This window comes from Peromyscus maniculatus, chromosome X (assembly GCF_049852395.1).
Source record: "Peromyscus maniculatus bairdii isolate BWxNUB_F1_BW_parent chromosome X, HU_Pman_BW_mat_3.1, whole genome shotgun sequence".
Taxonomy (NCBI): Eukaryota; Metazoa; Chordata; class Mammalia; order Rodentia; family Cricetidae; genus Peromyscus; species Peromyscus maniculatus.
The window spans coordinates 93,360,032-93,387,633 of record NC_134875.1 but is presented as its reverse complement, the minus strand read 5'-3'; the positions used below and the strand labels follow the sequence as shown (position 1 = coordinate 93,387,633).

The window sequence follows — 27,602 nt, the reverse complement described above, 5'->3', positions numbered from 1 at the left end:
TAATTCATAAACATTTGACTTTTATTGACTTTTGTTTTACAAACCAGGGGAAATATTTAATTACATTTATTGCATTTAACTTTACCAAACCACATAATGAATGCAATTAAAGGAAACTAGACTTAACTGTGTTCTAATCCCCTGCTATTCCCAGTGTCCTGGCCTACTAACTCTAAGATTATTTCATATTTTCAAGAAAACCTTTTTTTCATGCTTTGTGTCCTTATCTCAATGACAGGAAAACTTTAAGGGTCAACGGGGACAGTGGGATTTGCTGGTAATTTTACTGAGGGATCTTCACTAGTTTGGTCAGTGGCATCAGAGTCATCTTCATCTCTGGCTTCTGTTTGTCCTTGGTCATCTTTCAAAGCCTCTTCGTAAATGGCAGCCATGGCACTAGGTGTTGTTTGGTTTATCTTGGCCAAATATTCCAGGACTTTCATCTTGCTTGTTTCAGCATAGGCTTGGGGACCCCACAGGAACTCATAGCGTGGAGGAACACTGCCGGCCACCTGCCTGTACTCCAGGTAATTCAGCTTCACCAAATAATTGGTCAGGAGCTTCCGGGGCTCACCAAAGATGCGGTGCTTCTTTCCTGGATAGATTCGCTTCTTCTTCAGGACTTTCCAGATGTCTTCTTCACTGGCACAATTGCCCCTAATGAGGATAATACCTAAGACACACATCACAAAAGCAGTCTTGGGAAAGCCTTTGCCAGGACGAATCCTCCCATTGTTGGGGAGCTTCAGCTTGCTGATGAGGTTGTATGAGGGCTTACTGGAGTTGACTTCCCTCACTTCCACTGCAAAGGCATCTTCGAGCTTCTGAGAGGCTTTCCTGAAGATCTCAGGGAAGTCGTCTTCATACTTCTTGGTGAGAAGCTTCAGCATGTCTTCCTTAGTAGTAAGCTGCTTCACATTGAAGTTGTGGAGCAGGTGCTGTAAGAGCACTATTACCTTTCTTGCTACCATTTCTTGGTGAGGACGGATGGTGCAGGGCTGGTCCTCAATGGGGGATTCCTTTTCCTGGAATTCATCACTTTCCCCACAGGAATTCTCACGTGATTCAGAGGAAGAAATACTCAGAGTGCTTGAGGCAGATGGTGTTGCTTTCTGAGGAGCCTCGGGAGTGCTGGAAGACTCAGCCTCAGGCTGGCTCTGGGAAGCAGCAGAGGACTTTTCCGCTGCCTCTTGTGGTTCCTCTGCTATTTCCTGAACACTTCCACAAGCCTGAGCCTCACCTCGGGCCTGGTGGCGTTTCTTCCGGGCATGGCGCTTATTCTTATGACCACGAGGCATGATGACTCTTGGCTAGGGACAACAGCAAGATGTGTGGGCAGGATGCTGGTGATGCAGACACCTGCCAAGGGAAGAATGAAATTATGTGAGCCCTTTTTCCAGGGGAATCCACCCTTTGTTTATTTATCTAACATAACCTCTGTATGTTTCCATGAGAGCACCGATTTTAGGAACCTACTGGCCTTCTGTTCTCAACTGCCTGTTCCCTAAGGAAGAAGCAGATTAAGTCTAGGCTTACAGCCTGTCATTCCTGCCTCTGCTGAGCTTGGCTGAATACAGCAGGCTGCCACTCATGCCTTCTAGCTTCTTAGAGTTGTTGGGGCCTTTTCAGTTTCCACTGAGAATCTTCAAGCAAGTTCTTGGAAATCCTGAACCTCTCTCCTCTACCACTTGCCAAATGTCTCCCTGTGATGTACTCTGTTGTGTGTGTTTTCCTCAGACATGACTTAAACTTCCTTGTAGAAATAGTTAGGCCATGTCCTCTGACCAAAATCCTTACCACTATTTTAGCTACAGCCTCATAGCATGGGAGTAAATGGGGGCCTGAACCAATACTACTGCACAGAAAATCTAGGCTCTTAGCATGGGAGAAGTACTCTGATTCCTCCCATGGAGTCCTTATCTGATTTCTGACCATACTCAGAGGACTTACCTGGCTAAAGGACCCTCCATTCACCCTAAGAATCTCATTACTCTTAAGACTCTTCTGATAGTAGTTAACACAATAGCCCTGCATATACCTCAAAGGATTGATGATAGGGGCAGGCTGTGAATCTCCTGAGTGTATTGGGATGGGGAGTTCCCTTAGAACACATTCTTAATTCCTTACAAAACATAGTGTTGCTTCTTTGGTCAATATGAGGATCTTTTCCCCTCATGTCGATAGCCTCAGTTCTCTAATTCTGTAGGAACAGAGGGCATATATCTGTGGGACACCCATGCTTGGCCTTTGTGACTATCTCCACCTGTGTTTTTCTGCATTTTCTATTGTCAGCATGGGCTTCTTTCCTCTACTAAAATGTGGCCCACATTTTTATTGACTGTGACATTTTTTGAAGCCATAAATGCATACATGAGTGTGTATTTCAATTGTCCCATTCTTCCCTGGGCTTCTCTAAATTGTTAGGGGTATCTTTTTCCTCTGGGGTGTTCCCCTACTGCAAACAAGGACCAGCTTCCTCAGGTGTGATGTGATTCCTTCTCTGAAAGTAATAGAGACTGAGAACCAGGGTTTGTGTGGCACAGGAGGGACAGCTATGATTTACACTGCACAGAGACAGATTAAAATGGTGGTCACAGACTATAGTTCTTGTCTAGGGTTGAAGCCCCCTTGCAGGAGGCCATGGGAGTATAAAGCAGATGACAACAAGTGTTTGACAGGTCCACTCACCAGCCCCACCTGATGAGGAGCCCCATCTTTCAATGCTGTGGATTCATTGACTGTAAAAGCCTGGCTGTTTCTGTCTGAAATTTTTCTCATGTGCCACTTCATTTCTTCCCTAATAACAGTTATGGGTATTTTCCCTACTGCTTATGTGTTTATCTCGTAAAAAATAAATTAGCTATGCATGGTCAGAAAGTCTGTTTAAGCTGTGTAATTCTGATCAATAAAAACAGTACTGGAATATTTTTCATAACTGACACAGGAAAGTAATAATTTTCTCATTCACAAAAGACAGCTAATTTTAGATTTCCGAACAAATTCAAACCAGACTAACTGCCCTTGCAGAGAACACACAGACATTAATTCCATTTGTTAATTGCTAAATCAAGATCAGAACTGAAGCAACATTGGTAGACATAACCCCCTGCAATAATTCTCTTTCTGCATGTACTCCAATCATTCAAGGTTTAGCCAACTACTGTTATTGTTAAGTCCTGCATTTCAATGTCATTCTATGTCTGGGAACACTAACCATTCAGGCTACATGCTTGGCCAAGTGTTACCCACTAGCCAGTCAGTGCAACCTTCCTAGCCTGAGAAAAACTATGTGACTTATATGTTATGAGAATGGGTCAGACCCTGAAAATGTAACATATAATTTTGCAGAGTTTGGCCATGAGAGGAAGAAAGAGGAATGAGGCAATGTGTGAACATGTATGTGGGTATGCAGAGGGAGCTGAGGAAAGCGAATGAAACTAGGCAGGAGAGTGAGAACAAGAGAGACTTTCAAAAAGAGAAATATATATATATATATATATATATATAGATAGATAGAGAGAAGAGATATAAATATATGGAGTCAGATTTTCCTTTTAAGTTTGGTTTTTATTAAGAAATATTTTATTTATTTTATACAGCAATCAAAGATCCCCCTCTTCCCTTCTCCCACCCCTCCAGCCACCCCCTCCCAACACAACCTCAATCACTCCTACAAGAAGGTAAGGCCTCCTGTGGGAAGGTATATTAAGTTGAGGCATGTCTAAGCCCCCGCCGCCCCGACTCAAGGCTGTGCCAGGTATCCCACCATAGGTATTGGGCTCCAGAAAGCCAGCTCATGCACCAGGGACAGATTCTGACAATATTGCTAGGGGGCCTCTTAAGCAGATCAAGCTATACAACTGGGAGACAGATTTTCAGAGGAAGAGATTTTTTTAAGACGAAGTAAAAGAAAAAGTTACCATCAGAAAGCATATATGTTTCCTTATTTTCCCCCTCAGATAAAGTCTAACCCTCAAGTGGATAAGAATTTTTCCTAAGCCCTCACCAAATTCATGGATTTTTTTTGTATAACCTGGATGCAGTCTTGGAGCTGGCTCTCTTAAAGACTGCCTTACCTCCTGAGCTTGCCTCCCTCCACAGGAACATGCTGATTGCTGTCCTCCCTGTCCCTGTCTTGTTTGGACTCCAGTCACCATGAAAACATGTATGCATGTAGCACTACACACACACACAGACACACAGACACACAGACACAGACACAGACACACACACACACACAGACACACACACACACACACACACACACACACATACACACACACAGACACACACACACACACACACTACCACCACCACCACCAACAACAACAACACTGCCACCTACTCCACCACCACAACCACCACCAACAATTAAAGAAAAAGAGACTAGTAATTTAAAGGTGAGCAAGGTAGGTACATGGTTTGGAAAGAGGAAAAGGAAGTGGGGAAAAGATGGAATCCATGATATTTAAATCACAATAAATGAAATTATTTTAAAAATATCAACATAAAAATGGTGGTTACTGAGGTAAAGGTAGATGTCTTCTGCACTGGCTAAAATAGAGAACAAGCTCGATTATTTGAGATGGAGGTGCTCCTCTGAGTTGGGCCAAAGCTGTTAAAAGGGGAAGAGTTTCCTACAGGACTGGGATACTTCTTAATGGTTAGGAGAGAATGTCACTCAGGACATATTTTGTGGGACTTGGCTATTTTTTGAGATGGGACAAGACTGAAATAAAGGGTTTCCAGTAGGGTGAGAATGGTGTTAACCACTTTGGTTAGTATAGAGACCAAGAACAATGATTTGGGTGTTGTGGGTTTTTTGTTTTTTGTTTGTTTTTGTTTTTTTCCAGGTTTTTTGAATAAGGATTTCTCTGTGTAGCTTTGGAGCCTGTACTGGAAGATGCACTGTAGGCCAGAATGGCCTTGTACTCATGAAGATCTGCCTAACTCTGACTGGGAGTTCTGGTACTAAATCCCCCTGCCTCTGCTCCCAACTAATGGGATTAAATCCCACTGCATTATTCTCCAGAGTGCTGGAATTAAATGTCCTTCTCACTCCTAGTGCTGGGATTAAATTCCCTTACCTCTAACTCCCAGTGCTAGGATTAAATCCCCTGTGTCTGCCTCCCAGTTCTGGGATTAAATCCCCATGCAACAGCCTCCCAAGTGCTGTAATTAAATCCCCCTGCCTCTGCCTCCCAGTTCTGGGATTAAATCCCCCTGCATCAGCCTCCCCAGTGCTGGAATTAAATTTCCCTGCATCTGCCTACCAGTAATGGGACTAAAACCCCCTGCCTCTGCCTCCCAAGTGCTAAGATTAAATACCCCTGCATCTGCCTACCAGTAATGGGATTAAATACCCCTGCCTCTGTCCCCAACTGATGGATTAAATCCCCCTGCATTAGTCTCCCAAGGGCTTGAATTAAATCCCACGTCCTCTCCCTCTGAGTGCTCTGATTAAATTCCCTTGCCTCTAACTCCCAGTGCTGGGAAGAAATTTTCCTGCCTCTGCACCCCCCCTCCCAGAGCTGGGATTAAATCCCCCTACCTCTGCCTCCCAGTGCTGGGATTAAATCCCCCTGCATTAGTCTACCAAGTGCTGAAATTAAATCCACCGGCTGGCTCTGCCTCCAGTCCTGGAATTAAATTTCCCTGGGCTGCCTCCCAGTGCTGTGAATAAAACCCCCTGCCTCTGCCTCGAAAGTACTAGGATTAATTCCCCCCACATCTGCCTACCAGTAATGGGATTAAATCCCCCTGCCTCTGTCCCCAACTGATGGATTAAATCCCCTGCATTAGTCTCCCAAGGGATTGAATTAAATCCAGCTTCCTCTCCTCCCAGGGCTCTGATTAAATTACCTTGCCTCTAACTCCCAGTGCTGGGAAGAAATTTTCCTGCCTCCACCCCCCCAGTGCTGGGATTAAATCCCCCTGCCTCTGCCTCCCAGTGCTGGGATTAAATCCCCCTGAATCAGCCTCCCAAGTGCTCAAATTAAATCATCCGGGTCTGCTTCCGAGTGCTGAAATTAAATTTCACTGGGCTGCCTCCCAGTGCTGTGAATAAAACCCCCTGCTTCTGCCTCAAAATACTAGGATTAATTCCCACCACAACTGCCACCCAGTAATGGGATTAAATCCCTCTGCTTCTGCCCCGGAGTGACAGGATTAAACCACAATGCCTCTGCCTCTCAGTGCTAAGATTAAAGACCACTGAATCTTCCACCGAGTGCTAGGATTAAATAACCCTATTCCAGGCTCTGACTGTTGGAATTAAAACCACCTGCCTCTCCCTCCCAGTACTGAGATGAGATCCCACTGCCTCTGCCTCCTAGTGCTGGGATTAAATCCCCCTGCCTCTGCCCCAAAGTGATAGGATTTATTCCCCTGCCTCTGCCTCCCAGTGCGGGGAATATATCACCCTGCATCAGCCTCCAAAGTGCTGAAAATAAATACTCTGTCCTCTGCCTCTGACTGCTGGAATTAAATCCTCGAGCTTCTGCCTCCCAGTGCTGGCATTAAATCTCCCTGCATCTGCCTACCAGCCATGGGATTAAATCCTCTGTGCCTCGATCCCAGTATTGGGATTAAATCCCACTACATTAGCCTCCCCAGGTGCCAGAATTAAATGCCCCTTCCTCTGCCTCCCAGTGCTGGGATTAAATCCTGCTGCCTCTGTCCCCAAGGGATGGGATTAAATCCCCCTGCCACTGTCCTGAGTGATAGGATTAAATCTCCCTGCTTCTGCTCCCAAGTGATGGGATTAAATCCCCCAGCATCAACCTCCCAAGTGTTGGAATAAAACCCCCTGCCTCTTCTTCACAGTGCTGAGATTAAATCCTCCTGCCTCTGCCTCTGAGTGCTGTGATTATTTACCTCTGGCTCTCCCTCTCAGTGCTGGGATTAAATTCCCCTGCATCAGCCTTCAGAAACCGAGTGGTAGAATTTAATGCACCTTCTTCTCCCTCCAAGTGCTGGGATTAAATTCCCTTGACTATGCCCCCCAGTGCTGGGACTAAATGCCCTGGCTCTGTCCCCGAGTGATGGGATTGAATCCTCCTGCATCAACCTCTCAGAGGTGGAATTAAATCCCCCTTCATTTCCACCACAGCAATGGGTTTTAATTCCCTTGCCTTTGCCTCCCCGAGCTTTGCTTAAATCCAGCTGGCCTCTGCCCCAAGTGACTGGATTTAATCCAACTGCCTCTGCCTCAAATGCTGGCATTAAATCTGCCTGCCTCTAACTCCCAAGTGCTGGAAGTAAATCCTCTGGCTTTGGCTTCCACATACTGGAATCAAATTTCCCTGTCACCTCCTCGAAATTGCTACGATTAAATCCCCCTGGATCTTCCTCCCAGTACTAGGATTAAATTGCCCTACCTCTGCCTCCAAGTGCTGAGATTAAAACCCCCTGCTTCTGCCCCCTAGTGACAGGATTAAATCCCCCTGAATGAGACTCCCAAGGGCTAGAATGAAATCCCCATTCCTCTCCCTCCCAGTGCTCAGATTAAATTCCCTTGCCTCTAACTACCAGTGCGGGAATGATTTTCTTGCCTCTGCTTCCCAGTGCTGGGATTAAATCCCCCTGCATCAGCCCCCAAAGTGCTGGAATTAAATTCACCTGCTTCTTCCAAGTACTTGAATTAAATTTCCCTGCCTCTGCCTCCTAGTGTTGGTACTAAACAATCCTGACAATGCCTCCCAAATGCTAGTATTAAGTCCCCCTGCATCTGCCTCCCAGGTGCTAGGATTAAATCTGCCTGCCTCTGTTCCTGAGTGCTGGAATTAATTTACCCTGCCTCTGCCCCCAATTGAGAGGATTAAATCCCCCTGAATCAGCCTACATAGTGCTGAAATAAAATCCTCCAGCTCTGCTTCTAAGTGCTGAAATTCAATTTCCCTGTGTCTGCTTCCCAGACCTGGGACTAAAATCCCCTGCTTCTGCCTCCCAAGTGCTAGGATTAATTCCCTCTGCATCTGCCAACCAGGACTGGGATAAAATCTATCTGCCCGGAGTGACAGGATTAATCACCAATGCCTCTGCCTCTCAGTACTGGGGTTAAAGACCCCTGACTCTGCCCCCAACTGATGGATTAAATCCCACTGCATTAGTCTCCCAAGTGCTGGAATTAAATCCCACTTCCTCTCCCTCCCACTGCTCAGATTAAATTCCCTTGCCTCTAACTCCCAGTGCTGGGATTAAATTTCTTGCCTGTGCCACCAGTGCTTGGATTAAATTCCTCTGCCTCTGCCTCACAGTGCTGGGACTAAAAACCCCTGCCCCTACCACCCAGGGCTGGGATCATATCACCCTGCATCAGCCTTCCAAGTGCTGAAAATAAATCCTCTGTCCTCTGCCTCTGACTGCTGGAATTAAATCCCCGAGGTTCTGCTTCCCAGTGCTGGCATTAAATCTCCCTGCTTCTACCTACCAGACATGGAACTAAATCCCTCTCTGCCTCAATCCCAGTGTTCAGATTAAATCCCACTGCATTAGCCTCCCCAGCTGCCAGAAATAAATGCCCCTTCCTCTGCTTCCCAGTGCTGGGATTATTTCCTTTGCCTCTGCCTCCTATTGCTGGGATTAAATCCCCCTGCCTCTGTCACCAAGTGATGGAATTAAATCGTCCTGCATCAGCCTACTGATAATGAATGCTTGAATTTAATGCCCCCTTTTCTCCCTCCCAGTGCATTTATTAATTTCGTGGCCTCTGCCTCCCAGTGCTGGATTTAATCCCACTGCATCAGCCTCCCATGTGCTGAAATTGAATCCACCTGCTTCTCCTTCCAAGTGCTGGAATTAAATTTCCCTGCCTCTTCCTCCCAGTGCTGGGAACTAAAATACCCTATGTCTCCCAAGTGCAAAGATTATTTCCCTCTGCATCTGCCACCCAGGACTGGGATAAAATCTACTGCATCTGCTGGAGTGACAGGATTAAACCACAATGCCTCTGCCTCTCAGTGCTAGGGTTAAAGACCCCTGACTCTGCCCCCAAATGATGGATTAAATCCCACTGCATTAGTCTCCCAAGTGCTGAAATTAAATACCGCTTCCTCTCCCTCCCACTGCTGGGATAAAATTCCCTTGCCTCTAACTCCCAGTGTTGGGATTAAATTTCCTGCCTCTGCCCCCAGTGCTTGGATTAAATTCCCCAGCCTCTGCCTCACAGTGCTGGGACTAAAAACCACTGCCTCTGTGTCCCAGTGCTGGGATTATATCACCCTGCATCAGCCTTCCAAGTGCTGAAAATAAACCTCTGTCCTCTGCCTCTGACTGCTGGAATTAAATCCCCGAGCTCCTGCCTCCCAGGACTGGGATAAAATCGCCCTGCTTCTGCCTCCCACTGCTGGCATTAAATCTCCCTGCTTCTGCCTACCAGCCATGGGATTAAATCCCTCTGTGCCTCAATCCCAGTGTTCAGATTAAATCACACAGCATTAGCCTCCCCAGGTGCCAGAATTAAATGCCCCTTCCTCTGTCACCCTGTGCTGGGATTATTTCTCTTGCCTCTGCCTCCCAAGACTTGGATTGAATCGCCTGCCTTTGTCCCTGAGTGATGGGATTACATCCCCATGCCTCTGATCATGAGTGATGGGATAAAATCTGCCTGCATTAGCCTCCCAAGTGCTTAATTTAAATCCTATGTTCTGCCTCTAAGCGCTTGAATTAAATTTCCCTGCTAGTGCTAGGACTAAAATCCCCTACCTCTGCCTCCCAAGTGCTAGGATTAATTCCCTCTTCATCTGCCACCCAGGACTGGAATAAAATCCCCTACATCTGTCCACGTGACAGAACTATCCACAATGCCTCTGCCTCACAATGCTGGAATTAAATCCACCTGCCTCTGTCTCCCAGTGTTGGGATTAAATCAACCTGCATCTCCCTCCCAACACTTGCTTTATATCCCACTGTATCAGCCTACTGGATGCTAGAATTAAATGCCCTTTCCTCTGCCTCCCAGTGCTGGCAATAAATCTCCCTACTTCTTCCTACCAGACATGGGATTAAATTCCCTGTGCCTCAATCCCAGTGTTCAGATTAAATCCCACTGCATTAGCCTCCCCAGGTGCCAGAATTAAATGCCCCTTCCTCTGCCTCATAGTGCTGGGATTATTTCCTTTGCTCTGCCTCCCAGTGCTGGGATTAAATCACCCTACCTCTGTCCCCAAGTTATGGGATTAAATCCCCCTGCATCAGCCTACTGATACCAAATGCTTGAATTTAATTCCCCTTCTTCTCCCTCCCAGTGCATTTATTAAATTCCCTGGTCTGTGCCTCCCAGTGCTGGGATTAAATCCCACTGTATCACCGTCCCAAGTGCTGAAATTAAATCCACCTGCTTCTCCTTCCAAGTGCTGGAATTAAATTTCCCTACCTCTTCCTCCAAGTGCTGGGAACTAAAATACCCTGACTATGTCTCCCAAGTGCAAGGATTAATTTCCTCTGCATCTGCCACCAAGGATTGGGATAAAATCCTATGCATCTGCCCGGAGTGACAGGATCAAACCACACTGCCTTGGCCTCTCACTGCTGGGGTTAAAGACCCCAGACTCTGCCACAGAGTGATGGATTAAATCACACTGCATTAGTCTCCCAAGTGCTGTAATTACATCGCGCTTCCTCTCCCTCCCACTGCTCAGATAAAATTCCATTGCCTCTAACTCTCAGGGTTGGGATAAATTTCCTGCCTCTGCCCCCAGTGCTTGGATTAAATTCCCCAGCCTCTGCCTCACAGTGCTGGGACTAAAAACCACTGCCTCTGCCTCCCAGTACTGGGATTATATCACCCTGCATCAGCCTCCCAAGTGCTGAAAATAAATCCTCTGTCCTCTGCCTCTGAATGCTGGAATAAATCCCTGAGCTTCTGCCTCCCAGGACTGGAATAAAATCTCCCTGCTTCTGCCTCCTAGTGCTGGCATTAAATCTCCCTGCTTCTGCCTACCAGACATGGGATTAAATCCCTCTGTGCCTCAATCCCAGTGTTCAGATTAAATCCCACAGCATTATCCACCCCAGGTGCCCGAATTAAATGCCCCTTCCTCTGTCACCCAGTGCTGGGATTATTTCTCTTGCCTCTGCCTCCCAAGGCTTGGATTGAATCCGCTGCCTCTGTCCATGAGTGATGGGATAAAATCTGCCTGCATTAGCCTGCCAAGTGCTTAATTTAAATCCTATGTTCTGCCTCCAAGCACTTGAATTAAATTTCCCTGCTAGTGCCAGGACTAAAATCCCCTACCTCTGCCTCACAAGTGGTAGGATTAATTTCCTCTTCATCTGCCAACCAGGACTGGAATAAAATCCCCTACATCTGCCGGAGTGACAGAACTAAATCACAATGCCTCTGCCTGACAATGCTGGAATTAAATCCACCTGCCTCTGTCTCCCAGTGTTGGGATTAAACCAACCTGCATCTCCCTCCCAATACTTGCTTTATATCCCCCTGTATCAGCCTACTGGATGCTAGAATTAAATGCCCTTTCCTCTGCCTCCGAGTGCTGGGATTATTTCCTTTGCCTCTGCCTTCCTGTGCTGGGATTAAATCCCCCTACCTCTGTCCCCAAGTGATGGGATTAAATCCCAATGCATAAGCCTCCCCAGCTGCCAGAATTAAATGCCCATTCCTCTGCCTCCCAGTCTGGGATTATTTCCTTTGCCTCCGCCTCCCAGTGCTGGGATTAAATCCCCCTGCATCAGCCTTGCAAGAGCTGAAATTAAATCTTCTGTCTCTGCCTCCAAGTGCAGAAATTAAATTTCCCTGCGTCTGCTTGCCAGTGCTTGAAATAAAACCCCCTGCCTCTACCTTCCAAGTGCTAGGATTAATTCCCCCTGCATCTGCCACCCAGTAATCCAATAAAATCTCCCTGCCTCTGGCTCTGTGCTGAGATTAATTTCCCCTGCTTCTGTGCCCAACTGATGTGATTATATTCTGCTGCTTCTGCCCTGCATTGATGAGATTAAACCAAAATGCTGCTCCTTCTCAGTGCCAGGGTTTAAGACCCCTGAATCTGCTCCCAACTGACGGGATTAAATCCCCATGCATTAGTCTCCCAAGTCCTGGAATTAAATCCTGCTTCCTCTCCCTCCAGGTGCTCAGATTAAATTCCCTTGTCTCTAACTCCCAGTTCTGGGATTAAATACCCCTGCATCAGCCTACTGATACCGAATGCTTAAATTTAATGCCCCTTCTTTTCCTTCCCAGTGCATTTATTAAATTCCCTGGCCTCTGCATCCAGTGCTGGGATTAAATCCCACTGCATCAGCCTCCCAAGTGCTGGAATTAAATCCACCTGCTTCTTCTTCCAAGTGCTGGAATTAAATTTCCCTGCCTCTTCATCCCAGTGCTGGGAACTAAAATACCCTGACTATGTCTCCAAAGTGCAAGGATTAATTCCTTCTGCATCTGCCACCCAGGACTGGGATAAAAACCCCTGCATCTGCTTGGAGTGACAGGATTAAACCACAATGTCTCTGCCTCTCAGTGCTTGGGTTAAAGACCCCTGACTCTGTCACCAACTGATGGTTTAAATCCCACTGCATTAGTCTCCCAAGGGCTGGAATTAAATCCCGCTTCCTCTCCCTCCCACTGCCTAGAGTAAATTCCCTTGCTCTATCTCCCAGTGTTGGGATTAAATTTCCTGCCTCTGCCCCCAGTGCTTGTATTAAATTCACCAGCCTGTGCCTCACAGTGCTGGGATTAAAAACCCCTGGCTCTGCCTCCCAGTGCTGGGATTATATCACCCTACACCAGCGTGGCAAATGCTGAAAATAAATCCTCTGTACTCTGACTCTGACTGCTGGAATTAAATCCCCGAGCTTCTGCCTCCCAGTGCTTGCATTAAATCTCCCTGCTTCTTAACAGCCATGGGATTAAATCCCTCTCTGCCTAAATCCGAGTGTTTGGATTAAATCCCAGTGCATTAGCCTCCCCAGGTGACAGAATTAAATGCCCCTTCCTCTGCCCCCCAATGCTGGGATTATATCACCCTGCATCAGCCTCCCAAGTGCTGAAAATAAATCCTCTGTCCTCTGCCTCTGAATGGTGGAATTAAATCCCCGAGCTTCTGCCTCTCAGTGCTGGCATTAAATCTCCCTGCTTCTGCCTACCAGCCATGGGATTAAATCCCTCTGTGCCTCAATCCCCGTGTTCAGATTAAATCCTACTGCATTAGCCTCCCCAGGTGCCAGAATTAAGTGAGCCTACCTACGCCACCCAGTACTGGGATTATTGCTCTTGGCTCTGCCTCCCAAGGATGGATTAAATCCCCTACCCCTGTCCCCAAGTGATGGGATTCAATCCCACTGCCTCTGTCCCTGAGTGATGGGATTAAATCCTCCTGTATCAGCCTCCCAGGGCTGAAATTAAATCCACCTGCTTCTTCTTCCAAGTGCTGGAATTAAATTTCCCTGCCTCTTCCTCCCAGTGCTGGGCAATAAAATACCCTGACTATGCCTCCCAAGAGCTAGGATTAATTTCCTCTGCATCTGCCACCCAGGACTGGGATAAAATCCCCTACATCTTCCGGAGTCACAGGATTAAACCACAATGCCTCTGCCTCACAATGCTGGAATTAAATCCACCTGCCTCTGTCTTTTATAGTGGGAATAAATCAACCTGCATCTCCCTCCCAGTACTTGGATTATATCCCCCTGTATCAGCCTACTCTGTGCTAGAATTAAATGCCCCTTCCTCTGCCTCCCAGTCCTGGGATTATTTCCTTTGCCTCTGGGCCCCATTCCTGGGATTAAATCCCCCTGCCTCTGTCCCCAAGTGATGGGATTAAATCCCAGTGCATCAGCCTACTGATACCGAATTCTTGAATTTAATGCCCCTTCTTCACCCTCCCAGTGCATTTATTAAATTCCCTGGCCTCTGCCTCCCAGTGCTGGGATTAAATCCCCCTGCATCAGCCTCCCAAGTGCTGAAATTAAATCCATCTGCTTCTTCTTTAAAGTGCTGGAATTAAATTTTCCTGCCTCTTCCTCCCAGTGCTGGGAACTAAAATATCCTGACTATGTTTCCAAAGTGCTAGGATTAATTCCCTCTGCATCTGTCACCCAGGACTGGGATAAAATCCCCTGCATATGCCCGGAGTGACAGTGTTAAACTACAATGCCTCTGCCTCTCAGTGTTGGGGTTAAAGACCCATGGCTGTACCCCCTGCTGATGGACTAAATTCTAATAAATTTGTCTCCCAAGTGCTGAAATTATATCCTGCTTGCTCTCCGTCACACAGATCGGATTAAATACACTTGCCTCTAACTCCCAGTGCTGGGATTATATTTAGAGCCTCTCACCCAGTGCTTGGATTAAATTCCCTTCCTCTGCCTCGCAGTGCTAGGACTAAAAACCCCTGCCTCTGCCTCCCTGGGCTGGGAATATATCACCCTGCATCAGCCTCCCAAGTGCTGAAAATTAATCTTCTGTCCTCTGACTCTGACTGCTGGATTTAAATCCCAGATCTTCTGCCTCCCAGTGCTTGCATTAAATCTCCCAGCTTCTGCCTCCCAGTGCTGGCATTTAATCTCCAAGCATCTGCCTACCAGCCATGGGATTAAATCCCACTGTGCCTCAATCCCAGTGTTCAGATTAAATCCCACTGCATTAGCCTCCCCAGGTGCCAGAATTAAATGCCCCTTCCTCTGTCACCCAGTGCTGGGATTATTTCTCTTGCCTCTGCCTCCCAAGATTTGGATTGAATCCCCTGCCTCTGTACCTAACTGATAGGATTACATCCCCCTGCCTCTGTCCCTGAGTGATGGGATTAAATTCCCCTGCATTAGCCTCCCAAGTGCTTAATTTAAGTCCTATGTTCTGCCTCCATGCGCTTGAATTAAATTTCCCTGCTAGTGATAGGACTAAAATCCCCTAACTCTGCCTCCCAAGTGCTAGGATTAATTCCTTCTGCATCTGCCACCCAGTACTTGGATAAAATCCCCTACATCTGCCTGAGTCACAGGATTAAACCACAATGCCTCTGCCTCACAATGCTGAAATTAAGTCCTCCTGCCTCTGTCTCCCAGTGTTGGGATTAAAACAACCTGCATCTCCCTCCCAGTACTTGGATTATATCCCCCTGTATCAGCCTACTGGGTGCTAGAATTAAATGCCCCTTCCTCTAACTCCCAGTGCTGGGATTATTTCCTTTGCGTCCACCTCCCAGTGCTGGGTTACATCCCCCTGCTTCTGTCCCCAAGTGATGGGATTAAATCCCCCTGCATCGGCCTACTGATACAAAATGCTTGAATTTAATGCCCCTTCTTCTCCCTCCGAGTGCATTTATTAAATTCCTTGTCCTCTGCCTCCCAGAGCTGGGATTATGTCCCCCTGCATCAGCCTCCCAAGTGCTGAAGTTAAATCTTTTGGCTCTGCCTCCAAGTGCTGAAATTAATTTTCCCTGTGTCTGCCTCCCAGTGCTTGGAATAAAACCTCCTGCCTCTACCTCCCAAGTGCTGGGATTAAGTCCCCCTGTATCTGCCACCCAGTGGTGTGATAAAATCTTCCTGCCTATGGCTCTGAGTGCTGGGAATAATTTCCCCTGCCTCTGTGACCCAACTGATATGATTAAATCCCACTGCCTCTGCCCTGGATTGATGAGATTAAACCAAAATGCTGCTCCCTGTCAGTGCCGGATTTAAAGACCTCTGACTCTGCTCCCAACTGATGGGATTAAATCCTCATACATTAATCTCCCAAGTGCTGGAATTAAATCCTGCTCCCTCTCCCTCCCAGTGCTCAGATTAAATTCCCTTGCCTCTAACTCCCAGTGCTGGGATTAAATCCCTCTGCCTCTGTCCCCAAGTGATGGGATTAAATCCCCCAGCATCGGCCTACTGATACCGAATGCTTGAATTTAATGCCCCTTGTTCTCCCTCCCAGTGCATTTATTAAATTCCCTGTCCTCTGCCTCCCAGTGCTGGGATTAAACCTCCCTGCATTAGCCTCCCAAGTCCTGAAATTAACTCTTCTTGCTCTGCCTCCAAGTGCTGAAATTAAATTTCCCTGCATCTGCCTCCCAGTGCTTGGAATAAAACCTCCTGCCTCTACCTCCCAAGTGCTAGAATTAATTTCCCCGTGCATCTGCTCCCCAACTTCTGTGATTAAATCCTGCTGCCTCTGCCCTGGATTGATGAGATTAAACCAAAATGTTGCTCCCTCTCATTGCAGGGGTTAAAGACCCCTGACTCTGCTCCCAAATGATGGGATTAAATCCCCATGCATTAGTCTCCCAAGTCCTAGAATTAAATCATGCTTCCTCTCCCTCCCAGTGCTCAAATTAAATTCCCTTGCGTCTAACTCCCAGTTCTGGGATTAATTCCCCCTGCATCAGCCTACTGATACCGAATGCTTGAATTTATTGCCCCTACTTCTCCCTCCCAGTGCATTTATTAAATTCCCTGGCCTCTGCCTCCCATTGCTGGGATAAAATCCCCCTGCATCAGCCTACTGATAACGAATGCTTGAATTTAATGCCCCTTCTTTTCCCTCCCAGTGCATTTATTAAATTCTCTGGCCTCTGCCTCCCAAGTGCTAGGATTAATCCTCTCTGCATCTGCCACCCAGGACTGGGATAAAAACCCCTGCATCTGCTTGGAGTGACAGGATTAAACCACAATGCCTCTGCCTCACAATGCTGGAATTAAATCCACCTGCCTCTGTCTCCCAGTGTTGGGATTAAATCAACCTGCATCTCCCTCCCAGTACTTGGATTATATCCCCCTGTATCAGCCTACTGGGTGCTAGAATTCAATGCCCCTTCTTCTAACTCCCAGTGCTGGGATTATTTCCTTTGCCTCTGCCTCCCAGTGCTGGGATTAAATCCCCCTGCCTCTGTCCCCATTTGATGGATTAAATCCCCCAGCATCGGCCTACTGATACGGAATGCTTGAATTTAATGCCCCTTCTTCTCCCTCCCAGTGCATTTATTAAATTCCCTGTCCTCTGACTTCCAGTGCTGGGATTAAATCCCCCTGCATCATCCTTGGAAGAGCTGAAATTAAATCTTCTGGCTCTGCCTCCAAGTGCTGAAATTAAATTTCCCTGCGTCTGCTTCCCAGTGCTTGGAATAAAACCTCCTGCCGGAACCCACGAAGTGCTAGGATTAATTCCCCCTTCATCTGCCCCGCAACTTCTATGATTATATCCTGCTGCCTCTGCCCTGGATTGATGAGATTAAACCAAAATGCTGCTCCCTCTCATTGCCAGGGTTAAAGACCCCTGACTCTGCTCCCGACTGATGGGATTAAATCCCCATGCATTAGTCTCCCAAGTCCTGGAATTAAATCATGCCTCCTCTCCCTCCCAGTGCTCAGATTAAATTCCCTTGTCTCTAACTCCCAGTGCTGGGATTAATCCTCCTGCATCACCCTACTGATACCGAATGCTTGAATTTATTGCCCCTACTTCTCCCTCCCAGTGCATTCATTAAATTCCCTGGCCTCTGCCTCCCAATCCTGGGATAAAATCGCCCTGCATCAGCCTACTAATAACGAATGCTTGAATTTAATGCCCCTTCTTCTCCCTCCCAGTGCATTTATTAAATTCCCTGGCCTCTGCCTCCCAGTGCTGGGATAAAATCCCCCTGCATCAGCGTATTGATAACGAATGCTTGAATTTAATGCCCCTTCTTTTCCCTCCCAGTGCATTTATTAAATACCCTGGCCTCGGCCTCCCAGTGCTGTGATTAAATCCTCCTGCATCAACCTCTCAAGTGCTGAAATTAAATCCACCTGCTTCTTCTTCCAAGTGCTGGAATTAAATTTCCCTGCCTCCTCCTCCCAGTGCTGGGAACTAAAATATCCTGACTATGCCTCCCAAGTCCTAGGATTCATTCCCTCTGCATCTGCCACCCAGGATTTGAATAAAATCCCCCTGCATCTGCCAAGAGTGACAGGATTAAACCACTATGCCTCTGCCTCTCAGTGCTGGGGTTAAAGACCCCTTACTCTGCCCCCAACTGATGGATAAAATCCAACTGCATTAATCTCCCAAGGGCTGGAATTAAATCCCACTTCCTCTCCCTCCCACTGCTCAGATTAAATTCCCCTGCCTCTGCCTCATAGTGCTGGGACTAAAAACCACTGCCTCTGCCTCCCAGTGCGGGGAATATATCACCCTGCATCAGCCTCCCAAGTGCTGAAAATAAATCCTCTGTCCTCTTTCTCTCACTGCTGGAATTAAATTCCCGAGCTTCTGCCTCCCAGTGCTGGCATTTAATCTCCCTGCGTCTGCCTACCAGCCATGGGATTAAATCCCTCTGTGCCTCAATCCCAGTGTTCAGATTGACGCACTGCATAGCCTCCCCAGCTGCCAGAATTAAATGCCCCTTCCGCTGCCTCCCAATGCTGGGATTATTTCTTTTGCCTCTGCCTCCCATGCTGGGATTAAATCCCCCTGCATCAGCCTCCCAAGTGTTAAATTAAATCTTCCGGCTCTGCCTCCGAGTGCTGCAATTAAATTTCACTGCTTCTGCTTCCCAGTGCTTAGAATAAAACCTTCTACCTCTACCTCCCAAGTGCTAGGATTTATTCCCCCTGCATCTGCTACCCAGTACTGGGATAAAATCTCCCTGCCTCTGGCTCTGAGTGCTGGTATTAATTTCCCCTGCCTCTCTGCCCCCAACTGATGTGATTAAATCCTGCTGCTTCTGTCCTGGATTGATGACATTAAACCAAAATGCTGCTCCCTCTCAGGGCCATGGAGAAAGGCCCCTGAATCTGCTCCCAACTGATGGGATTAAATCCCCATGCATTAGTCTCCCAATTGCTGGAATTAAATCTTGCTTCCCCTCCTTCTCAGTGCTCAGATTAAATTCCCTTGCCTCTAAAACAAGTTCTGGGATTAAATCTCCCTGCATCAGCCAACTGATACCGAATGTTTGAATTTAATGCCCCTTCTTCACTGTCCCACTGCATTTATTAAATTCCCTGGCCTCTGCCTCCCAGTGCTGGGTTTAAATCCCCCTGCATCAGCCTCCCAAGTGCTGGAATTAAATCCAACTGCTTCTTCTTCCAAGTGCTGGAATTAAATTTCTCTGATCTTCCTCCCAGTGCTGGGAACTAAAATATCCTGACAATGTTTCCAAAGTGCTAGGATTAATTCCCTCTGAATCTGTCACCCAGGACTGGGATAAAATCCCCTACATCTGCCCCGAGTGACAGGATTAAACCACAATTCATCTGCCTCTCAGTGCTGGGGTTAAAGACCCATGGCTGTGTCCCCAGCTGATGGACTAAATCCCATTAAATTAGTCTCCCAAGTGCTGGAATTAAACCCCGCTTCCTCTCCCTCACACTGATCAGATTAAATACCCTTGCCTCTAACTCCCAGTGCTGGGATTATATTTCGAGCCTCCTCCACAGTACTTGGATTAAATTCCCTTGCCTCTGCCTTTCAGTGCTGGGACTAAAAACCTCTGCCTCTGCCTCCCTGGGCTGGGATTATATCACGCTGCATTAGCCTCCCAAGTGCTGAAAATAAATCCTCTGTCCTCTGCCTCTGACTGCTGGAATTAAGTCCCCGAGCTTCTGCTTCCCAGTGCTGGTATTTAATCTCCCCGCTTCTGCCTACCAGCCATGGGATTAAATCCCTCTGTGCCTCAATCCCAGTGTTCAGATTAAATCCCACTGCATTAGCCTCCCCAGGTGCCAGAATTAAATGCCCCTTCCTCTGTCACCCAGTGCTGGGATTATTTCTCTTGCCTCTGCCTCCCAAGGCTTGGATTGAATCGGCTGCCTCTGTCCCTCAGTGATGGGATTACATCCCCCTGCCTCTGTCCCTGAGTGATGGGATTAAATCCCCCGGCATTAGCCTCCCAAGTGCTTAAGTTAAATCCTATGTTCTGCCTCCATGCGATTAAATTAAATTTCCCTGCTAGTGCTAGGACTAAAATCCGCTGCCTCTGCCTTCCCAGTGCTAGGATTAATTCCTTCTGCATCTGCCACCCAGGACTTGGATTAAATCCCCTACATCTGCTGCAGTGACAGGATTAAACCAAAATGCCTCTGCTTCACAATGCTGAAATTAAGTCCTCCTGCCTCTGTCTCCCAGTGTTGGGATTAAAACAACCTGCATCTCCCTCCCAGTACTTGGATTATATCCCCCTGTATCAGCCTACTGTGTGCTAGATTAAATGCCCCTTCCTCTGCCTCAGAGGGCTGGGATTATTTCCTTTGCCTCTGTCCCCCAGTCCTGGGATTAAATCCCCCTGCCTCTGTCCCCAAATGATGGGATTAAATCCCCCTGCATCAGCCTACTTATACCAAATGCTTGAATTTAATGACCCTTCTTCTCCCTCCGAGTGCATTTATTAAATTCCCTGGCCTCTGCCTCCCAGTGCTGGGATTAAATCCCCTTGCATCAGCCTCCCAAGGGCTGGAATTAAATCCATCTGCTTCTTCTTCCAAGTGCTAGAATTAAATTTCCCTGCCTCTTCCTTGCAGTGCTGGGAACTAAAATACCCTGACTATGCCTCCCAAGTGCTAGGATTAATTCCCTCTGCATCTGCCACCCAGGACTTGGATAAAATCCCCTGCATGTGCCCGGAGTGACAGGATTAAACCACAATGCCTCTGCCTCTCAGTGCTGGGATTAAAGACCCATGGCTCTGCCCCCAAATGATGGAGTAAATCCCACTAAATTTGTCTCCCAAGTTCTGGAATTAAATCCTGCTTTCTCTCCCTCCCACTGCTCGGATGAAATTCCCTTGCCTCTAATTCCCAGTGCTTGGATTAAGTTTCCTGCCTCTGCTCCCAGTGCTTGGATTAAATTCCATTGCCTCTGCCACTGAGTGCTGGGACTAAAAACCCCTACTTCTGCCTCCCAGGGCTGGGATTATATCACCCTGCATTAGCCTCCCAAGTACTGAAAATAAATCTTCTGTCCTCTGTCTCTGACTGCTGGATTTAAATCCCTGAGCTTCTGCCTCCCAGTGCTTGCATTAAATCTCCCTGCTTCTGCCTACAAGATATGGGATTAAATCCCTCTGTGCCTCAATCCCAGTGTTCAGATTAAATCCCACTGCATTAACCTCCCCAGGTGCCAGAATTAAATGCCCCTTCCTCTGCCTCCCAGTGCTGGGATTATTTCCCTTGACTCTGCCTCCCAAGGCTTGGATTGAATCCCCTGCCTCTGTACCTAAGTGTTGGTATTAAATCCCCCTGCCCCTGTCCTTGAGTGATGGGATTAAATCCCCCTGCATTAGCTTCCCAAGTGCTTAATTTAAATCCTATGTTCTGCCTCCATGCGCTTGAAGTAAATTTCCCTGCTAGTGCTAGTACTAAAATCCCCTACCACTGCCTCCCTAGTGCTAGGATTAATTCCCTCTGCATTTGCCACCCAGGACTGGGATAAAATCCCCTAAAACTGCCAGAGTCACAGGATTAAAGCACAATGCCTCTGCCTCACAATGCTGGAATTAAATCCACCTGCCTCTGTCTCCCAGTGTTGGGAATAAATCAACCTGTATCTCCCTCCTAGTACTTGGATTATATCCCCCTGTATCAGCCTACTGGGTGCTAGAATTAAATGCCCCTTCCTCTTCCTCCCAGTGCTGGGATTATCTCCTTTGCGTCCACCTCCCAGTGCTGGGTTACATCCCCCTGCCTCTGTCCCCAAGTGATGGGATTAAATCCCCCTGCATCGGCCTACTGATACCAAATGCTTGAATTTAATGCCCCTACTTCTCCCTCCCAGTGCATTTATTAAATTCCCTGGCCTCTGCCTCCCATTGCTTGGATTAAATCCCCCTGCATCAGCCTTGCAAGAGCTGAAATTAAATCTTCTGGCTCTGCCTCCAAGTGCTGAAATTAAATTTCCCTGGGTCTGCCTCCCAGTGTTTGAAATAAAACCTCCTGCCTCTACCTCCCAAGTGCTAGGATTAAGTCCCCCTGAATGTGCCACGCAGTGTTGTGATAAAATCTTCCTGCCTATGGCTCTGAGTGCTGGGAATAATTTCCCCTGCCTCTGTGACCCAACTGATATGATTAAATCCCACTGCCTCTGCCCTGGATTGATGAGATTAAACCAAAATGCTGCTCCCTCTCAGTGCCGGAGTTAAAGACCCCTGGCTCTGCTCCCAACTGATGGGATTAAATCCTCATACATTAGTCTCCCAAGTGCTGGAATTAAATCCTGCTTCCTCTCCCTCCCAGTGCTCAAATTAAATTCCCTTGCCTCTAACTCCCAGTGCTGGGATTAAATCCCCCTGCATCAGCCTCCTGATACCGAATGCTTGAATTTAATGCCACTTCTTCTCCCTACCAGTGCATTTATTAAATCCCTTGGCCTCTGCCTCCCAGTGCTGGGATTAAATCCTGCTGCCTCTGTCCCCAAGGGATGGGATTAAATCCCCCTGCCTCTGTCCCTGAGTAATAGGATTAAATCTCCCTGCTTCTGCTCCCAAGTGATGGGATTAAGTCCCTCTGCATCAACCTCCCAAGTGTTGGAATTAAAACCCCCTGCCTCTTCTTCCCAGTGCTGAGATTAAATCCTCCTGCCTCTGCCTCTGAGTGCTATGATTATTTACCTCAGGCTCTCCCTCTCAGTGCTGGGATTAAATTCCCCTGCATCAGCCTTCAGAAACCGAGTGGTAGAATTTAATGCACCTTCTTCTCCCTCCAAGTGCTGGGATTAAATTCCCTTGACTATGCCCCCCAGTGCTGGGACTGAATGCCCTGGCTCTGTCCCCGAGTGATGGGACTGAATTCTCCTGCATCAACCTCTCGGAGGTGGAATTAAATCCCCCTTCATTTCCACCACAGCAATGGGTCTGAATTCTCTTGCCTGTGCCTCCCTGAGCTTTGCTTAAATCCAGCTGGCCTCTGCCCCAAGTGACTGGATTTAATCCAACTGCCTCTGCCTCAAATGCTGGCATTGAATCTACCTGCCTATAACTACCAAGTGCTGGAATTAAATCCTCTGGCTTTGGCTTCCACATACTGGAATCAAATTTCCCTGTCTCCTCCTTGCAATTGCTATGATTAAATCCCCCTGGATCTTCCTCCCAGTACTAGAATTAAATCGCCCTACCTCTGCCTCCAAGTGCTGAGATTAAATCCCCCTGCCTCTGCCCCCATGTGACAGGATTAAATCCCTCTGAATGAGTCTCCCAAGGGCTAGAATTAAATCCCCATTCCTCTCCCTCCCAGTGCTCAGATTAAATTCCTTTGCCTCTAACTGCTAGTGCTGGGAATGATTTTCTTGCCTCTGCCTCCGAGTGCTGGGATTAAATCTCTATGCCTCTGCTTCCCAGTGCTGGGATTAAATCCCCCTCCATTAGCCTCCCAAGTGCTGGAATTAAATTCACGTGCTTCTTCCAAGTACTTGAATTAAATTTCCCTGCCTCCCAAGTGCTAGGATTAATTCCCTCTGCATCTGCCACCCAGGACTGGGATATAATCCCCTGCATATGCCTGGAGTGATAGGATTAAACAACAATGCCTCTGACTCTCAGTGCTGGGGTTAAAGATCCCTGACTCTGCCCCCAACTGATGGATTAAATCCCACTGCATTAGTCTCCCAATGGCTGGAATTTAATCCCGCTTCCTCTCCCTCCCACTACTTGGATGAAATTCCCTTGTCTCTAGCTCCCAGTGCTGGGATTAAATTTCCTGCCTCTGCCCCCAGTGCTTGGATTAAATTCCCCTGCCTGTGCCTCCCAGTGCTGAGACTACAAACCCCTGCCTCTGCCTCCCAGTGCTGGGATTATATCACCCTGCATCAGTCTCCCAAGTGCTGAAAATAAATCCTCTGTCCTCTGCCTCTGACTGCTGGAATTAAATCCCTGAACTTCTGCCTCCCAGTGCTGGCATTAAATCTCCCTGCTTCTGCCTACCAGCCATGGGATTAAATCCCTCTGTGTCTGAATGCCAGTGTTCAGATTAAATCACACTTTATTAGCCTCCCCAAGTGCCAGAATTAAATGCCCCTTCCTTTTCCTACCCAGTGCCGGGATTATTTTTCTTGCCTCTCCCTCCCAGTGCTCTGATTAAATTCCCTTGCCTCTAACTCCAAGTGCTGGGATTAAATACCCCTGCATCAGACTCCTGATACCTTATGCTTGAAATTAATGCCCCTTCTTCTCTCTCCCAATGCATTTCTTAAATTCTCTGGCCTCTGCCTCCAGTGCTGGGATTAAATCCCACTGCATCAGCCTCCCAAGTGCTGGAATTAAATCAACCTGCTTCTTCTTCCAAATGCTGGAATTAAATTTCCCTGCCTCTGCCTCCCAGGGTTCAGACTAAAATACCCTGACTATGCCTCACAAGTGCTAGGATTAATTCTCTCTGCATCTGCCTAACAGGTGCTAGGATTAAATCAGCCTGCCTCTGTCCCTGTGTGCTTGGATTATTTTCTCCTCCCTCTGTCCCCAACTGATTGGATTTAATCCCCCTCCATCAGCCTCCCAAGTGCTTAAATTAAATCCTCTGTTCTGCCTCCAAGTGCTTGATTTAATTTTCCCTGTGTCTGCCTCCCAGTGCTGGGACTAAAATCCCCTTCCCCTGCCTCCGAATTGCTAGGATTAATGCCTTTTGCATCTGCCACCCAGTACTGGGATTAAATCCCCCTACCTCTGCCCTGGAATGACAGGATTAAACTACAATGCCTCTGCTTCTCAGTGCTAGGGTTTTAGACCCCTGACTTGCCCCTTACTGATGGATTAAATTTCCCTGCATTAGTCTCTCAATTGCTGGAATTAAATACGACTTCCTCTCCCTCCCAGTGCTCTGATTAAATTCCCTTGCCTCTAACTCCCAGTGCTGGGATTAAATCCCTCTCCATCAGCCTCCTGATACCAAATGCTTGAATTTAATGCCCCTTCGTCTCCCTACCAGTGCATTTATTAAATCCCTGTCCTCTGCCTCCCAGTGCTGGTATTAAATCCTGCTGCCTCTGTCCCCAAAGGATGGGATTAAATCCCCCTGCCTCTTTCCCTGAGTGATAGGATTAAATCTCCCTGATTCTGCCCCAAGTGATGGCATTAAATCCCCCAGCATCAGCCTCAAATTGTTGCAATTAAAACCCCCTGCCTCTTCTTCCCAGTGCTGAGATTAAATCCTCCTGCCTCTGCCTCTGAGTGCTATGATTATTTACCTCAGGCTCTCCCTCTCAGTGCTGGGATTAAATTCCCCTGCATCAGCCTTCAGAAACCGAGTGGTAGAATTTAATGCACCTTCTTCTCCCTCCAAGTGCTGGGATTAAATTCCATTGACTCTGCCCCCCTGCCAGTGCTGGGTCTAAATGCTCCTGGCTCTGTTGCCAAGTGATGGGATTAAATCCCCCTGCCTTTGTCCCTGAGTGATAAGATTAAATCTCCCTGCTTCTGCCCCCAACTGATGGGATTAAATCCTCCTGCATGAGCCTCTCAGAGGTGGAAATAAATCCCCCTTCATATCCACCACAGTGCTGGGACTCAATTTTCCTGTTTCTGCCTCCCGATTGCTAGGATTAAATCTCCTTGCTTCTGCTTCACAAGTGCTAGGACTAAATCCCCCTGGCTCTTCCTCCGAGTACCAGGCTTAAATCCCCCTGCCTCTGTCTCCCAGTGCTGGAATTAATTCCCCCTTCATCTCCCTCCCAGAGCTAGGATTAAATTCCCTTGCCTCTGCATCCCAGTGTTAGGATTAAATCCCCCTGCCTCTGCACCCAAGTGACTGATTTAATCCACCTTTTTCTGCCTCCCAATGCTAGGATTAAGTCCCCTTGTGTCTCCCTTGAAGTGCTGGGATTAAATTCTGCTGTCTGCTTCCATATGCTGGGATTAAATGCCCCTGCCTCTGCCTCCCAGTGCTGGGATTAATTCCCCCTGCACCAGCTTCCCGAATGTTGGAATTAAATTCTCCTGCCTCTGCCTCCCAGTGCTGGGATTAAATCCCCCTGCCTCTGCCCCCAAGCGACAGGATTAAATGCCCCTGCCTCTGCCCCCAAGCGACAGGATTAAATGCCCCTGCCTCTGCCCCCAAGCGACAGGATTAAATGCCCCTGCCTCTGCCCCCAAGCGACAGGATTAAATGCCCCTGCCTCTGCCTCCCAGTGATGCGAGTAAAGGCCTGCCCCACCGCAACCGCCACGGCCACGGCCAGCCTCGTGGTCTTTCGAAATGGCGGCGACCGGTAGAAAAGCCGAGAAGTGGGGGGGAGGGGGGCAGATGGCCGGCGGGGAGGAGGTGGCGGTGAGGGGGCGGGAAGCTGTCCGGATGGAGGTGAAGAGCTTTATTCTGAGATGATGGACCACCTCTGGCAACAAGGGGCCCACGGGCCGGGCGGGGAGCGGGTCCTCGGCTTCGACGCCGGGCTTTAGGTAAACCGGGGGCGGTTGGTGCGAAGCCGAGTCTCAAGGACAGAGTCCGAGACCAAAGGCACGGGTTCAAGAGCAGGGAATTCGACTCTGAGATGCCTTTCTCAACCTTCTCACCTGGAACCACACAGACTGGGGCTTGTCTCCTGGTCCTGTTGAGCCGGCGGCCGCGGACAGCGCTCCTTACGCCTCCCGGTCTCGGTCTCGAACTGTGGAGAAGGAAATCACGCCCTCGCGGAGGGAAGAACCCCCGAGACGCTGCCGGAAGCCCCGCCTCTCTGGCGCCCCCTCTGGCGTGGGGGGTGTACTTCTCGGTCTCAGAGACAGTGGCCAGGGAAGACTCGAGCGCTCTTGCTGGGTTGCTTCTGCAACTCCACCTTCCTGGGTGTCTGCCTCCCAAATCCAACTTCCAGAAGTCACCCTCTCCGAGCGAACTCTCTTTAAACCTCAGGATTAAGCACGCAGAAAGGAAGTTTCTGCACAATTTCTTTTTCATATGTCTGTAATTATCCCGATCTCTGCCATGGTTCCCGTCTCTTTTAAATTTCACGGCAGAAGTCGTATCTGTAAATATTCACGAGTAATAACCCCCTTCAAACACCGGGAAAAGCAGGGGTGTGTCTTCGGAGTGTTGGGAGAAGATAAAGTTGAACATCAGGTAGAAGACTTAGAATAGGAGGAAGTAACTTCAAGAGAAAATATGTATTCCATCTCTTTATTATGCAGACTCAAGTTTTCAAGGTATTTGATTAGTACAGGAAGGAGACTAAGCCATGTGAGTTTGTAGATCCCAATCGGTTGAAGTTACACTTTACATAGAGATATTTATATTCTTACCAGTTTCCCCCTTTATTAATCAAACCCTCTATTTATGTTCATATTCTTTTTACTCTGGCAGTGGATTCAATCCAGTATTTTGAGCATAAAATCTCTTTTCAAATCATCTAGGATAAAATTTTGTGTTATTATGGGGGGGAGTGTATTTCTTGTGTTTTTTTTAAATTCTAGTTTTTGGTTTGTTTTTTAAAGAGAGACAGAAAGAGACAGAGAAAAGAGAGAGAGAGAGGGAGAGAGAGAGAGAGAGAGAGAGAGAGAGAGAGAGAGAGAGAGAGAGAGAGAGAGCCTATTACTAGGCTGAGGAAATAGTTATAGTTTGCATTTCATTTATTTATGCAGTTATAAAACTTCCACATATGAGATCTATCCCATCACCTTGAGATTATCTCTATGAACTTCTACAACTAATGGAATGATTTAAAAATACAAGAAAGTCGTCAGGCTGCTGTGGTACATGCCTTTAATCCCAGCA

At 47.7% G+C, this 27,602-nt stretch overlaps 1 protein-coding gene across 1 annotated transcript; it reads right to left on the bottom strand.

Moving 5' to 3' along the window:
- On the bottom strand, window positions 1-26,546 carry LOC143270698 (melanoma-associated antigen B5-like). Its single transcript, XM_076561606.1, has 2 exons — window positions 26,411-26,546; window positions 1-1,359 (listed from the first exon to the last, which is right to left on the bottom strand). The coding sequence occupies exon 2, from the start codon at window positions 1,296-1,298 to the stop codon at window positions 246-248; it is 1,053 nt and encodes a 350-aa protein (XP_076417721.1). The 5' UTR covers window positions 1,299-1,359; window positions 26,411-26,546; the 3' UTR covers window positions 1-245.
- Window positions 26,547-27,602: the final 1,056 nt, after the last annotated feature.

Bases quoted from the DNA above. Each gene is read 5' to 3' on its own strand.
- LOC143270698 (XM_076561606.1), bottom strand. From the start codon at position 1,298: ATGCCTCGTGGTCATAAGAATAAGCGCCATGCCCGGAAGAAACGCCAC.